The sequence below is a fragment of the Schistocerca nitens genome, chromosome 1, assembly GCF_023898315.1.
Source record: "Schistocerca nitens isolate TAMUIC-IGC-003100 chromosome 1, iqSchNite1.1, whole genome shotgun sequence".
NCBI lineage: Eukaryota > Metazoa > Arthropoda > Insecta > Orthoptera > Acrididae > Schistocerca > Schistocerca nitens.
Genome location: NC_064614.1, coordinates 194,614,008 through 194,630,893, shown reverse-complemented (window position 1 = coordinate 194,630,893; position 16,886 = coordinate 194,614,008). Strand labels below are relative to the sequence as shown.

The 16,886-nt window shown below is 46.4% G+C and overlaps 1 protein-coding gene across 3 annotated transcripts in view; it reads right to left on the bottom strand.

Annotated features, from left to right (window-relative positions):
- The window catches only part of LOC126235027 (solute carrier organic anion transporter family member 74D-like), a 215,347-nt gene that overhangs the window by 104,345 nt on the left and 94,116 nt on the right, over positions 1 to 16,886 (bottom strand). For all 3 annotated transcript variants that reach the window (XM_049943766.1, XM_049943779.1, XM_049943773.1), the window contains exon 6: positions 15,790 to 15,930. In XM_049943766.1, the coding sequence (XP_049799723.1) occupies positions 15,790 to 15,930 (141 nt within the window). The remainder of the gene's footprint in view (positions 1 to 15,789; positions 15,931 to 16,886) is intronic.

Genomic DNA, 16,886 nt, shown 5'->3' with positions numbered 1-16,886 from the left:
CTTGAACTGGTAGATGACAGTGTCAGAAAGAGAACGGGAATGTCCATTATTTAGATGTAACTAATCAACCAGTAAGTTCTACTACAGCGCTAAAAGACTAAAGAAATTAAAAAAAATCGACAGTTTCAGGAGGTTGAAATGAACTCTAAAAGTAGAGAAGTCGCACATGAACCCTCTCAGTGTGGGGAAAGTGGAGAGGGAAATGACCATTCCTAGTATGGTGCATCGATCTTTTAGGAGTTTGCCTCGTTGGAGAAAGTTTCAGAAACCGTCGCAAACATTTTATGATATTTACAAGAGCTGACGGTGGACATTAGTTTTAGCTATATTTCAGTCAACTACAGACAGAAATACACTCCTGGAAATTGAAATAAGAACACCGTGAATTCATTGTCCCAGGAAGGGGAAACTTTATTGACACATTCCTGGGGTCAGATACATCACATGATCACACTGACAGAACCACACGCACATAGACACAGGCAACAGAGCATGCACAATGTCGGCACTAGTACAGTGTATATCCACCTTTCGCAGCAATGCAGGCTGCTATTCTCCCATGGAGACGATCGTAGAGATGCTGGATGTAGTCCTGTGGAACGGCTTGCCATGCCATTTCCACCTGGCGCCTCAGTTGGACCAGCGTTCGTGCTGGACGTGCAGACCGCGTGAGACAACGCTTCATCCAGTCCCAAACATGCTCAATGGGGGACAGATCCGGAGATCTTGCTGGCCAGGGTAGTTGACTTACACCTTCTAGAGCACGTTGGGTGGCACGGGATACATGCGGACGTGCATTGTCCTGTTGGAACAGCAAGTTCCCTTGCCGGTCTAGGAATGGTGGAACGATGGGTTCGATGACGGTTTGGATGTACCGTGCACTATTCAGTGTCCCCTCGACGATCACCAGTGGTGTACGGCCAGTGTAGGAGATCGCTCCCCACACCATGATGCCGGGTGTTGGCCCTGTGTGCCTCGGTCGTATGCAGTCCTGATTGTGGCGCTCACCTGCACGGCGCCAAACACGCATACGACTATCATTGGCACCAAGGCAGAACCAACTCTCATCGCTGAAGACGACACGTCTCCATTCGTCCCTCCATTCACGCCTGTCGCGACACCACTGGAGGCGGGCTGCACGATGTTGGGGCGTGAGCGGAAGACGGCCTAACGGTGTGCGGGACCGTAGCCCAGCTTCATGGAGACGGTTGCGAATGGTCCTCGCCGATACCCCAGGAGCAACAGTGTCCCTAATTTGCTGGGAAGTGGCGGTGCGGTCCCCTACAGCACTGCGTAGGATCCTACGGTCTTGGCGTGCATCCGTGCGTCGCTGCGGTCCGGTCCCAGGTCGACGGGCACGTGCACCTTCCGCCGACCACTGGCGACAACATCGATGTACTGTGGAGACCTCACGCCCCACGTGTTGAGCAATTCGGCGGTACGTCCACCCGGCCTCCCGCATGCCCACTATACGCCCTCGCTCAAAGTCCGTCAACTGCACATACGGTTCACATCCACGCTGTCGCGGCATGCTACCAGTGTTAAAGACTGCGGATGGAGCTCCGTATGCCACGGCAAACTGGCTGACACTGACGGCGGCGGTGCACAAATGCTGCGCAGCTAGCGCCATTCGACGGCCAACACCGCGGTTCCTGGTGTGTCCGCTGTGCCGTGCGTGTGATCATTGCTTGTACAGCCCTCTCGCAGTGTCCGGAGCAAGTATGGTGGGTCTGACACACCGGTGTCAATGTGTTTTTTTTTTCTATTTCCAGGAGTGTAGGAACCATTTGCAAGAGCGTCAGTCAAACGAAAGGTATGTAGAACATTTTTGAAAAAGGAAAGAAGGAATGCTGAGCTCGACGTCCCGTCGGCCACGTTGTCCTGGGTGACGGAACAGTCAGAATAAGCTCTAAGTTGTTGAACGCTGAGGTGGCAAAAATCACGGGATAGAGATATGCTCATATACAGATGGCGGTAGTGTCGCATAAACAAGTTATAAAAGGGCAGTGCACTGGTGGAGCTGTCGTTTGTATTCAAGTTACTCATTTGAAAATGTGTTCGACGTTATTATGGACACACGTCGGGAATTAACAGACTTCGAACGCGGAATACTAGATGGCGCTAGACGTATTGGACATTGCATTTCGGAAATCCGTTAAGACAGTGCTGCGAATTTTGATGTCAATGGGCTATAGGAACAGACGACCGACGCGAGTGCCTTAGCTATCAGCACGACATCGTTTGCAGCGCCTCATTTGGACTCGTTACCATATCGGTCGTACCCTAGACGAGTGGGAAACAGTGGCTTGCACAGAAAAACTGATGGCAGGGTTCGAGTGTGGCGCAGACGCGACGAAACCATGGACCCAAGTTGCCAACAATGCACTGTACTAGCTGGTGGAGGCTCCATAAGGGTGTGGCGTGTGTTTACATGGAATGGTCTGGGACTCTGGATCGTCGGCTACTTGGAGCTCATTTGCAGCCATTCATGGACGTCATGCTCCCAAACAACGATTGAACTTTTATGGAGGAAAACGCCCAATGTCAGCGGGCTACATTTGTTCGCTATTGGTCTGAAGGACATTCTGGACAATTCAAGCGAACGGTTTCGCTAGCCAGATCCCCCGACATGAATCCCATCGAACATTTATTGGACGTAATTGAGAGATCAGTTCGTGCACAAAATCATACACCGGCAACACTTTCGGAGTTATGGACGGCTATAGAGGCAAAATGGTTCAATATTTCTGCAGGGGACTTCCAACTACTTGTTGAGGCCATGTCGCGTCGAGATGCTGCACTACGCCAGGCAAAACGAGGTCTGACGCGATTTCTTTAGACTTTTTTCACTTCAGTGTGTAATTACGAAAGAGTGAATGAAGCTGCATTAGTGGCTAAAATGATTATTTAATAGCGATCGTGATTATTCTATGACTTCATGATCAGGGTGCCTTTGACTAAGCTGCAATAAGAGGATGGACTTCAATTTTAACCAAATGCTATCAGGTTACTCGCAGGTGATGTAAATCATAGGTATGGATCTTACACCCAAAGCCAACGACAGGCTGTCATTAGCAGTGGAATAACTGTTCCTGTGCTGTGAGTCTTCTATTACATATAGAGTAGATAGAAGCGATAAAATCAGTGGGTAATGAACGACGATCTGTTGCAAGGAGGAACATAAGCGCGGGTCAGCCAAGTACGGGACAGTCTTGAGGTAGCGAAGAGGTATGGTCCATAGAATTGGCCAACAGTCCACTAGGGTTCCTTGGGCGGACAACACAGTGTAGCAGTGGGAGCCAAGGAGGATTACGTCGGCCACTTGTGGCGTCAGCGTGCGAGGCGCTGTCACGCTGTCTGCGACATAATTGTAGCGTAGGCCGTAAGTGGGGACAGAATCAGCTGAGGAAGTCGACCTCTTTCCACAAGAAAGGCGGGGTTGCGGCCATCAGGGCAGCAGCTCGGGATCCTATCCAGCGGCTGATTCGCGCAGAGGGCACTATTGGTGTCTCATGCTCTTGGCCACACACCAATGTGGCATACCTTAGTATGAACTCACGTAATGCAGACCCTTTGATTCACTGTCAAGTTAAAAAGAGTTCATCGCATCCATTACCATCAAAAATATTTCATCAAACTTAGGACACGTTATGGTAATATACACTCCTGGAAATAGAAAAAAGAACACATTGACACCGGTGTGTCAGACCCACCATACTTGCTCCGGACACTGCGAGAGGGCTGTACAAGCAATGATCACACGCACGGCACAGCGGACACACCAGGAACCGCGGTGTTGGCCGTCGAATGGCGCTAGCTGCGCAGCATTTGTGCACCGCCGCCGTCAGTGTCAGCCAGTTTGCCGTGGCATACGGAGCTCCATCGCAGTCTTTAACACTGGTAGCATGCCGCGACAGCGTGGACGTCAACCGTATGTGCAGTTGACGGACTTTGAGCGAGGGCGTATAGTGGGCATGCGGGAGGCCGGGTGGACGTACCGCCGAATTGCTCAACACGTGGGGCGTGAGGTCTCCACAGTACATCGATGTTGTCGCCAGTGGTCGGCGGAAGGTGCACGTGCCCGTCGACCTGGGACCGGACCGCAGCGACGCACGGATGCGCGCCAAGACCGTAGGATCCTACGCAGTGCCGTAGGGGACCGCACCGTCACTTCCCATCGTTCTACCATTCCTAGACCGGCAAGGGAACTTGCTGTTCCAGCAGGACAATGCACGTCCGCATGTATCCCGTGCCACCCAACGTGATCTAGAAGGTGTAAGTCAACTACCCTGGCCAGCAAGATCTCCGGATCTGTCCCCCATTGAGCATGTTTGGGACTGGATGAAGCGTCGTCTCACGCGGTCTGCACGTCCAGCACGAACGCTGGTCCAACTGAGGCGCCAGGTGGAAATGGCATGGCAAGCCGTTCCACAGGACTACATCCAGCATCTCTACGATCGTCTCCATGGGAGAATAGCAGCCTGCATTGCTGCGAAAGGTGGATATACACTGTACTAGTGCCGACATTGTGCATGCTCTGTTGCCTGTGTCTATGTGCCTGTGGTTCTGTCAGTGTGATCATGTGATGTATCTGACCCCAGGAATGTGTCAATAAAGTTTCCCCTTCCTGGGACAATGAATTCACGGTGTTCTTATTTCAATTTCCAGGAGTGTATGTCCGAAAGAACAGATACCATCTTTATATATATTGTTAAGGCTAACCGGCCACTGACCTTCTTCTTCTGTGCTGGATGCACACGCATTGCCCAAACTCTTACGGGACTCGGTAAGATTCTCTGCCGCGAGTAATGAGTGTAATGGGCAGGGGCACTACGAATGTAGTGTGTGGACATGAAGTTGGGAACGTGGGTCTCACGGGTAGCGTGCAAGGGATAAAATCCCTGCAGTAGCACTATCCTCTGTGTCCTTTGTGGCTCAGATGGACAGAGCGTCTGCCATGTAAACAGGGGATCCCGGGTTCGAGTCCCGGTCAGGGCACACATTTTCAACTGTCCCCGTTGATGAATATCAACGCCTGTCGACAGCTTAGAGTCTTGATTTAATTATAATTTTACTTTATGGTAATGTAAAAATACCAGCTTATTTGTAGACTTCATTCATTATTACACTTGCGGTCGATCGACTCTTGGTACAGGGAGCGGTAGTTGACATTCATTGTATAGAAATGTAATGTGTGGCGTGTAAATAGGAGGACAGGACCATTATTGTTGGATTATGCGGTTAAAAATTAATCAGTAAACACAACAACGATCGTAAAATATCCGGCAACACGTGGAGTATCTGAAAGTGGAATGACCACGTAAAACTATTTATAAGTAAGCAGGCGTCATATTCATATTCATTGACCTAATCCGGAAATGCAGTTCTTTCACGAGAGACGTGACTTACAAAACATTCGCTTTTCCGAGTCCTGCATATTGCTCGACAACCTGGCAAAGAGAAGAGATAAAGAAAGCCAAAGAATAGCTCCGCGATACGGCAAAGGTTGTTTAGTAAGCAAGAGAACGCGACAGGAAATTCTACGCAGAGTGATCCAAATTCATGCCACATAGGATAAGGTCTACAGTGGTGATTGAGTAGTCTTGGTCCATAGGACAAAGTCGTATTTAGGGATATAACGGGAACGATCATTCGAAGCAAAAAAGGCTAATAAACATGGGCTGAAGAATTCATGCCTTAAGAGCTATGAGCCCTTGTTCAATAGAGGAGATTTCACAGTAGCAAAGAAGAATTGCTCATAGCTCTTAGGGTATGCATTTTAGAGCCCATGTTTACTAGACGCTTTTGCTTCGAATGATTGTTCTTCTCATATCCAAGTATCCTATGGGTCAATACTATTGAATTACCAACGTAGACTTTGTCCTATGGGATATGATTTTTGAATATCTTGCGTATTCCAGTGGAAGAGGTTATAAGAGGAGCATTGTGTATAATGGAGAGATTTCACGTTAAAATTCTGGAAAAGCACATTTCACTAAGAATCAAGCAACATATTACTACTTTCCTCATACATCTCGTGAAAAGATCGCGAAGAGACAATCAGAGAAATTCTAGCTAATACAGAGACCTGTCAACAATCATGCTTCCCACACCACACATCACCCGCGAATGGAAGAAGGTAGGTGGGTAATGATAGTGGCGCCGAAGCAACTACGCACTACACTGGCTTGCGAAGTATGGATGTTAATTTAGACATTTCTCTTATCTTCATTGGCCCTTATTTTCGAGAACTACGTAGGAATTATAGACTTGCTTTCATTCGCGGTTGTTTGTCTTAACCCAGCCATAATATGAAATACTTTCAGAAACACTGAAAGAAGTATATTTCATTTCATTGCATTATCTCCTAAATTCAGTCTCCACTTACATAAATTGTAATAAACTGTACAACGCTTGGTGAGGTAGATCATAGGCATATATAAATATTTGTTATAGTAGATTTTTACGGAGGCTTCCGGAATAAGCTCTGAACCATGCTCGGCCACGGAGTGCGAAACTGCACATGTGAGCAAGTTCTCCATGTGTGTAGTCCGGAGATCGTCCTGTCTTGGCACTAGCTGATACGTCTCGGCTTTGCTCTGTCCTTCGCAGTAATACCCAGAATAGTGTGACATTTCATCCAGCTCTGAGATGCTTTCTTCTGGCATTTTGTGCAGCTTTCTTCAGAAGACTTTAAAAAAGAATGGGTATCACAGAAGAAAAGGCAGAACATTCTCAGTTCCCCTTATGCAGTCACATAAACTACGGGAATGAAACGTCGTTACAGCACCTTTCAGAAAGAATTTCCATATTCATTTGGCTATGAAAGACCAAAAAATTGCAAAGACCGAGATACAGTTTATGTTGGATTCGTTGTCATATACTTTGCGCTACATCTTTAAATACGGAACATGTGATGAAATGCATGGTAAAAATAGCAAGTTTTATAAAGTCGCACGTATTATTACATTGTCATAGGGCAATAGTTTCGATGGAACTGAACGAACAGTATACACTACTGTGAAGTACGTTTGTTAAGTCAAGGGACATGACTGGAACAATCCTTTAATTCTGGACCCGCTATTATTGAATTTCTGATGGAAAAAGGAAAGCAGGAACGAAAATTATAAGATCGATAATAGATTGCAGACCTTGCATCTTAAATTCAGTTGACTGTGTGCTGCCCTCAGTAAGACATCACCATGTGTGAAGCAACTGATTTCTGGTTTCATGGGGCATGGGGCAACTGGATACATTTAAAAGGGGAATCACATTCTGGAAGGGGCACCTTCAAACTTAAAACACTATCCATTTTCCCGAGATTACCGTCGTTGAAGAAGCCACAAATGTTGAAGAATTTATTTTGGCATTGAAAGAACTACAATAATAGTTTTCTAAGCATTTTAAGAACACTGCCAGATAAGCCGAAACATTACGACCACTGCCCACCGCGACGATGCCGCCTGGTGGCTTTGCGGGCACGTAACGCGGTAACAGAAGTATGTAAGCGGAGCAGACACGGACGGCGGATCGCCGTAGCGAAGATATGGGCCGCAATTAGGCAAATCCATAGAGATAAGTCGAAGGAGTATATAGAGGGCCTATACAGGAGCGATGTACTTGAGGGCTATATTATGGAAATGGAAGAGGATGTAGATGAAAATGAAATGGGAGATATGTTACTGCGTAAAGAGTTTGACACAGCACTGATAGACCTAAGTCGAACCAAGGCCCCGGGAGTAGACAACATTCCATTAGAACTACTGACAGCCTTGGGAGAGCCATTCCTGACAAAACTCTACCATCTGGTGAGCAAAATGTATGATACAGGCGAAATACCCTCAGACTTCGAGAAGAATATAATAGTTCCAATCCCCAAGAAAGCAGGTGTTGAAAGATGTGTACCGAACTATCAGTTTAATAAGTCACGGCTGCATAATACTAACGCGAATTCTTTACAGACGAATGGAAAAACTGGTAGAAGCCGACCTCGGGGAAGGTCAGTTTGGATTTGGATTCCGTAGAAATATTGGAACACGTGAGGCAATACCGACCTTACGACTTATCTTAGAAGCTAGATTAAGAAAAGGCAAACCTAGGTTTCTAGCATTTGTAGACTCAGAGAATGCTTTTGACAATGTTGACCGGAATACTCTCTTTCAAATTCTAAAGGTTGGAGGGGTAAAATACAGGGAGCGAAAGGCTATTTACAATTTGTACGGAAACCAGATGGCAGTTATAAGAGTCGAGGGGCGTGAAAGGGAAGCAATGGTTGGGAAAGGAGTGAGACTGGGTTGTAGCCTGTCCCCGATGTTATTCAATCTGTATATTGAGCAAGCAGTAAAGGAAACAAAAGAAAAATTCGGGGTAGGTATTAAAATCCATGGAGAAGAAATAAAAACTTTAACATTCGCCGATGACATTGTAATTCTGTCAAAGACAGCAAAGGACTTGGAAGAGCAGTTGAACGGAGTGGACAGTGTCTTGAAAGTAGGATATAAGAAGAACATCAACAAAATCAAAACGAGGATAATGGAATGTAGTCGAATTAACTAGGGTGATGCTGAGGGAATTAGATTAGGAAATGAGACGCTTCAGGTAGTAAAGGAGTTTTTCAATTGGGGGAGCAAAATAACGGATGATGGTCGAAGTAGAGTGGATATAAAATGTAGACTGGCAATGGCATGTAAAGCGTTTCTGAAGAAGAGAAATTTGTTAACATCGAGTATAGATTTAAGTGTCAGGAAGTCGTTTCTGAAAGTACTTGCATGGAGTGTAGCCATGTATGGAAGTGAAACATGGACGGTAAATAATTTGGACAAGAAGAGAATAGAAGCTTTCGAAATGTGGTCCTACAGAAGAATGCTGAAGATTAGATGGGTAGATCACATAAGTAATGAGGAAGCATTGAATAGAATTGGGGAGAAGAGGAGTTTGTGGCACAACTTGACTAGAAGAAGGGATCAGATGGTAGGACATGTTCTGAGGCCTCAAGGAATCACCCGTTTAGTATTGGAGGGCAGCGTGGAGGGTAAAAATCGTAGAGGGAGACCAAGAGATGAATATACTAAGCAGATTCAGAAGGATGTAGGCTGCAGTACGTACTGGGAGATGAAGCAGCTTGCACAGGATAGAGTAGCATGGAGAGCTGCATCAAACCAGTCTCAGGACTGAAGACCACAACAACAAACAAGTGACTTTGACAAAGGACAGATTATTATTACGCAGATCCCGTGAACAAGTATCTCGAACACAGCCAAGCTAGTCGAATGTTTATGCGCACTGTCGTAAGCATCTACGGAAAGAGGTAGGACAGTGAAACTACCATTAGGCGCTAACTGGTAGGACGTCCACGACTCTTCACAGAACGTGAGGGTCGGAGGTTTTCTGCTCTGTAAAGTAGGATAGATGGTGATCTGTGGCATCTCTGTCAAAAGAGCACATTGCTGGTGCACGCATAAGAGTTTCGGTGCACACAGTTCATCGTACATTGTTGGACATGGAGCTCCACAGCAGACCAGCCTTACCTATCCACATGTTGACCCAATGATATCGTCAATTACGATAGTAGTGGGCGCGGGACAATCGGGATTCAACCGTCGAACAATGGAAACGTGTCGGCTCTTCGGGTGAATCATATTTTTACTTCACTAGGTCGACGGTCCACAAACGCCATCGTCGAGGTGATCGGCGGCTCGAAACGTGCAGCGCGCCACGGATGCAGGCTGATGGGAGCAGTATTGCGCTTGGGAAATATTCTCCTGCGCTCACATGGGACCTGTAGTAGCAATCGAAGACACACTGACTGCTACGAACCAGCTGCATCCCTTCATGCTTGATGTCTTCCCCGACGGCGATGTCGTCTTTCAGCAGCATAATTTTCCGTGTCTCAAACCAGAAACGTGCTGCAATGGTATGAGCATTATGGTGAACTCACGTTGATGTCTCGGCGACCAAATTCGCCTGATGTAAATATTACAGAACCCATTTGGGTCGCTATCGCGCTCCATCACCGCTTATGCAAATCAACGCCTCGTTGTTTATGCGAATTACATGACCTGCGCGTAGACATCCAATGCCACAAGCATCCTAAACTTACCAAAAAACTGTCGGATCCCTGATACGCAGAATCAGTTACGTATTTCGTTCCAAATGTGGACAGAGAAGCTATTAAGCAAATGGTAGTCATGTTTCGGCTCATCAGTGTATGATTTTTAGCTGTTTTCGAGACCATTTGACGTTTCAGTTGAAAGCGTCCCTGGACATCCGCAGATCGAACTGGTCGATCCGCAACGTAATTCTCGTTTACAAAGCAAATTATTTCATGTTAAAACTGTCCAGTAATTGTCCGTTCTTTCCCTCGGGAGGAGCTTCCACGTCTCCACAAAGAGGCTGGAAAGGTGATACAATGTTTCGATCAAGATACAATATGTGATCATAAGTATCCGGACACTCGGCTGAAAATGACTTAGAAGTTCGTGGCACCCTCCATCGGTAATGCTGGAATTCAATATGGTGATGGCCCACCCTTAGCCTTGATGACAGAGACCACTCTCGCAGGCATATGTCCAATCAGTTGCTGGAAGGTTTCTTGAGGAATGGCAGCCCATTCCTCACGGAATGCTACACTGAGGAGAGGTATCGACGTCGGTCGGGGAGGCCTGGCGCGAAGTCGGCGCTCCAAAAGATCCTAGAGGCGCTCTACAGGATTCAGGCCAGGACTCTTATCAGGCCAGTCCATTACAGGGATGTTATTGTCGTGTAACCACTCTGTCACAGGCCGTACATTATGGACAGGTGCTCGATCGCCATCTCCGAATTGCTCTTCAACAGTGGGAAGCAAGGAGGTGCTCAAAGCAACAATTTAGGCCTGGGCTGTGATAGTGTCACGCGAAACAACAAGGGGTGCAAGCCCCTGCATGAAAAACACGACCACACCGTAACACCACCGCCTCCGAATTTTACTGTTGGCACTACACACGCTGGCAGATGATGTTCATCGGGCATTCGCCATACCCACACCCTGACATCGGATAGCTACATTGTGCACTGTGATTCGTCACTTCACACATCGTTTTTCCACTGTACAATCGTCGAATGTTTACGGCCCTTACACCAAGCGAGGCGTCGTTTGGTATTTACCGGCGTGATGTGTGGCTTATGAGGAGCCGCTCGACCATGAAATCCAAGTTTTCTCACCTCCCGCCTAACTATCATAGTACGTACTTGCAGTGGATGCTGATGCAGTTTGGAATTCCTGTGTGATGGTCTGGATAGATGTCTGGATAGATGTCTGCCCTCTTCAACTGTTGGCAGTCTGTTTCAGTCAACAGACGAGGTCGGCCGGTACGTTTATGTGCTGTACGTATCCCTTCACGTTTCCACTTCACTATCACATAGTAAACAGTGGACCTAGAGAAGCTTAGGAGCGTGGAAATCTCACCTACAGACGTATGACACAAGTGGCATCCAATTACATGACCGCATTCGAAGTCCGTGAGTTCCGCGGAACACCCCATTATGCTGTCTCACAATGTCTAATGACTACTTTGGTTACTGATATGGAGTACCTGGCAGTAGGTGGCAGTACAATGCACCTAATATGAAGAACGTATGTTTTGGGGGGTGTCCGGATGCTTTTGATCATATAGTGTATGTGTGTGAAGGGCTTTTTCGGATTATGAAATTACATAACTCACGATTACATGGCAAAATGGGTGACGAAAATCTGCAACACTACTTGCGTCTGTCCATACGCCGGCACTTTGTGCCAGATGTGGATTTTATTATGTTTCCAGTGCGCCAAAAAAATTATTAAACTGAAAATTTGAAACTTCCTGGCAGATTACAACTGTGTGCCCGACCGAGACTCGAACTCGGGACCTTTGCCTTTCGCGGCAAGAGCTCTACCATCTGAGCTACCGAAGCACGACTCACGCCCGGTACTCACAGCTTTACTTCTGCCAGTATCTCGTCTCCTACCTTCCAAACTTTACAGAAGCTCTCCTGCGAACCTTGCAGAACTAGCACTCCTGAAAGAAAGGATATAGCGGAGACATGGCTTAGCCACAGCCTGGGGGGTGTTTCCAGAATGAGATTTTCACTCTGCAGCGGAGTGTGCGTTGATATCAAAGTTCCTGGCAGATTAAAACTGTGTGCCCGACCGAGACTCGAACTCGGGACCTTTGCCTTTCGCGGGCAAGTGCTCTACCATCTGAGCTACCGAAGCACGACTCACGCCCAGTACTCACAGCTTTACTTCTGCCAGTATCTCGTCTCCTACCTTCCAAACTTTACAGAAGCTCTCCTCTCATTCTGGAAACTGAAAATTTGTTTGCCGGCCGGTGTGGCCGAGAGGTTCTAGGCGCTACAATCTGGAACCGCGCGACAGCTACGGTCGCAGGTTCGAATCCTGCCTCGGGCATGGATGTGTGTGATGTCCTTAGGTTAGTTAGGTTCAAGTAGTTCTAAGTTCTAGAGGACTGATGACCACAGCAGTTAAGTCCCATAGTGCTCAGAGCCATTTGAGCCATTTGAAAGTTTGTTTTGTTTGAGATCTATGCCGCATGTGAGACGTATCACGTTGCAATTTGATGCAGCGCGTTTGCAGTTTCCTCCTCTTTCCATTCAGACAGCGTGGGGTAGCAGGGGAATTGTGCTCTCAGGGGAGAGAGATTAGGACGTGTATCACAGCACAGCACACGCGCAGAACTTTTGGCTGTTTCTGATCTAAACGAACTTGTGGCCTTTAGGTTCTTGTATTTGGTTGTATACAAAATTGTAGAGTTTTTTTAATTGTCTTGTGTCGAGAAAAAGTTAATCTACTTTTTTCGCTGAGCTGTTTCCAAAGATTTCTGTCGTTTTCAAAATTTGTTGTGGGAGGAATCCATGTGCGGCAACGTCACCAACGCATCAGTCCCTTCTGTTCATACCTTGAGCCATATGTGTGAATAACTAAGGTGGTTCACGCCACTTCCATACTATACAGGGTGTTCGGAAATTCCAGTTACAAACTTCTAGGACTTGTAGAGCGGAATGAGTACATAATATTTTGAATAGGAATCCCCGTTCAGAAACGTACCGTTTCCGTTAACGACAGCTTCAATTCAGATGTGTATTGCGTCTACGTCTGCTGAGGGAAAGGGGAAGTCTCTTAGTTGCTTGTCCTTGTATGAAGGAGTGTAGACAGTATGACGTGTAGCACTTGTTGTGGGATCGTATGTAAAGTTTAATCTATGAGATCCTGTTGAGACATAGGAAGATCTGCTGGCGCGAGATCTGGCCGCTGCACTGTAAAATCGAAGAGACGCCATGTGGGATGGCGAGTGTGCACCAGAACATGCTTCGTAGGTACAATGTCTGTTACAACGTCGGTGGTTGTCACATCGAGCCGCTGTTGTAATGCATCACTATTGTTCTGTACGCACGGTATTCTGGGTCCTCTTTTGTTTTGGAATAACATAAACAAGTAGGGTTTAAGAGTTAATCCATACAAAGTGATAAATGGGTGTTTTGTTGCGTCTTCTTTCGAATTTTTGCTTAATAATTGTACTGTGTCACGCATTGTTCAGTTCCTCAAGCAGAAAAGGAAGGATTAAACAACTCTATTGAAACCGTCTTAGAACGGGAACAGAACTTTCGAAACATGGGTTTCTTATTCAAAATATTATTTACTCTCTCCCCTTTAGAAATATGTAACGCAAATCTTCGAACACCTTGCATACATATTGGTCTATTTCATTATCACCTCAAGACTGAAGATGCAGCCTAAAATCCAGACCAACAGCCTGGGCGTAGCTCAGCTTTCTTATTTTGCAAAATTTCTGCCGTTACTGGATTCTACATTGCTTCTTACATGTAGCATCCGTTAGATATTTTTTTGTATGTTGTTGATGCGTTCATAAGGTTTCTTGATGTGTGATGATGTGTTTACCTATGATTCTAGACTACAAAATACACTACTGGCCATTAAAATTGCCACACCAAGAAGAAATGCAGATGATAAACGGGTATTCATTGGACAAATATATTATACTAGTACTGACATGTGATTACATTTTCACGCAATTTGGATGCATAGATCCTGAGAAATCAGTACCCAGAACAACCACCTCTGGCCGTAATAACGGCCTTGATACGCCTGAGCATTGAGTCAAACAGAACTTGGGTGGCGTGTACAGGTACAGCTGCTCATACAGCTTCAACACGATACCACAGTTCATCAAGAGTAGTGACTTGCATGTTGTGAGCCAGTTGCTCGGCCGCCATTGACCAGACGTTTTCAGTTGGTGAGAGATCTGGAGAATGTGCCGGCCAGGTCAGCAGTCGAAGATTTTCTGTATCCAGAAAGGCCCATACAGGACCTGCAACATGCGGTCGTGCATTATCCTGCTGAAATGTAGGGTTTCGCAGGGATCGATTGAAGGGTAAAACCACGGGTCATAACACATCTGAAATGTAACGTTCAACTGTTCAAAGTGCCAATGGCACCCCATACCATCACGCCGGGTGATACGCCAGTATGACGATGACGAATACACGCTTCCAATGTGCGTTCACCGCGATGTCGCCAAACACGGATGCGACCATCATGATGCTGTAAACAGAACCTGGATTCATCCGAAAAAATGACGTTTTGCCATTCGTGCACCCAGGTTAGTCGTTGAGTACACCATCGCAGGCGCTGCTGTCTGTGATCCAGCGTCAAGGGTAGCCGCAGCTATGGTCTCCGACCTGATAGTCCATGCTGCTGCAAACGTCGTCGAACTGTTCGTGCAGATGATTGTTGTCTTGCAAACGTCCCCATCTGGTGACTCAGGGATCGAGACGTGGCTGCAGGATCCGTTATAGCCATGCGGATAAGATGCCTATCATCTCGAATGCTAGTGGTACGAGGCCGTTGGGATCCAGCACGGCATTCCGTATTACCCTCCTGAACCCACCAATTCCGTATTCTGCTGACAGTCATTGGATCTCGACCAACGCGAGCAGCAATGTCGCGATACGATAAACCGCAATCGCGATAGGCTACAATCCGACCTTTATCAAAGTCGGAAACGTGATGGTACGCATTTCTCCTCCTTACACGAGGCATCACAACAACGTTTCACCAGGCAACGGAGGTCAACTGCTGTTTGTGTATGAGAGATCGGTTGGCAACTTTCCTTATGTCAGCACGTTGTAGGTGTCGCCATCGGCGCAACCTTGTGTGAATGCTCTGAAAAGCTAATCATTTGCATATCACAGCATCTTCTTCCTGTCGGTTAAATTTCGCGTCTGTAGCACGTGATATGCGTGGCGTAGCAATTTTAATGGCCAGTAGTGTATATATTATTTCATAGTACGCTATTCAGCGATCTACTATAATGTTCCTCAGTTAACCTTAAATTTCTTTCCATAATCTCTCCTCACCTTGTGAACGTGGCGTAAAGCAAGGCCAGCCCAGTATACAGCACAAAGAGAAATAATAGTGGCATAAAGAAGTCGAGATGAATTATCAAGTTGCTTCGAAGCACTAAGCGTTACCTAAAATGAGAGATATTTCTGAACACAATGTTAGAAAGGTTTTTGTACAATGTAAATCTTAATTACAAGACAACTGTCGTATGAAGTGTTCAAAAAATGAGGACGTGGTTCTAGAGCTCCCTGTTCGCAGTTGATTCCACTCATGGGGAAGGGCAATGCAGAGGACTGGAAGACCGCTTGGTTTGTGCTGACGGACTGCGGTCGACGTGTGTATGTACAACACGCGTAGTTGGAGGGAAGAAGTGCGGCTGCTCGGCTACTCACCCAGCCACCAGGCGCCGATCCAGCGCGGGTCGTCGTTGTCGATGACGGGCGTCAGTCCTGGTGCCACGTACAGCCGCAGGGCGTACGAGGCCACCACGAAGCCGAACGTGGGGCCCAGCATGCGCAGGCACTGCGACACGGCTGACACGAACAAACGAAAATTCCCTGTTAGGTTCGAATCTGTAGATCAGTTCAAAAGCGTTAGACACCTCCTGCATTTTCTTTTCTTATCTGAGGCCAAAGAAATATTTGCCCACGTGAGTGTGGAAGTTCAATTTGTCCATATTGTTTGAAATTGGCTGAGGTCTGAAACTCTTTTACAAAATTTTTGAAATAACACTTTTACAAACCAGTTGATTGTCGCAAAGGAGAAAACAGCAAACAGCCACTGTTAACAATGCTATGTTTTTGGAAATATAGCGCTGTTACCGGTTACGAACAGTCAGGTTCATCTTCAGACAGATTTTCGCATTGAGATTACATTTGTTTTGTTATTATTTACAGTTGTTTTCTTCCCTTGTGGCGAAAGTTTCTTTGGGTGGTGGGCCATACAGAAAAAAGACATCTGTGGTAAACGGCCTATTTAACTGTAAAAAGTAAAATAGTTTGGCACCAACAGCTGGGAGAATCCGAAGTGCAGGTTCAGCCACATGATTCGAAAGGTTTTGGCTATACTCGCGCCTAGAGACATGAGGCATTATTCCCTCGCTAAGTATGAGAGCCGTATGCAGAAGCGTATCTGGTTAGTGTAGTCGACTATAATGTGTGTGTGTGTGTGTGTGTGTGTGTGTGTGTGTGTGTGTGTGTTCAGCGTAGGACCATGTTCATGTTGGAGATATAAAATATCGCCAATCTTGCGGATTTTGCATTCGTTTAAATTTGGCAAGCTTTCTTCGTTGTTTCTGCAACAGTGTCCTGACCTGTTTCTTGCACCATGGGGGATCAGCTCCGTTATTTGTAATTTGTTTGGTATAAATTTCTCAATTGCTGTCAATACCATTTCTTTGAATTCAAGCCACATCTGGTCTACACTGACGCTGTTAATTTGAAAGGAGTGGAGATTGTCTCTTAGGAACGCGTCTAGTGAATTTTTATCT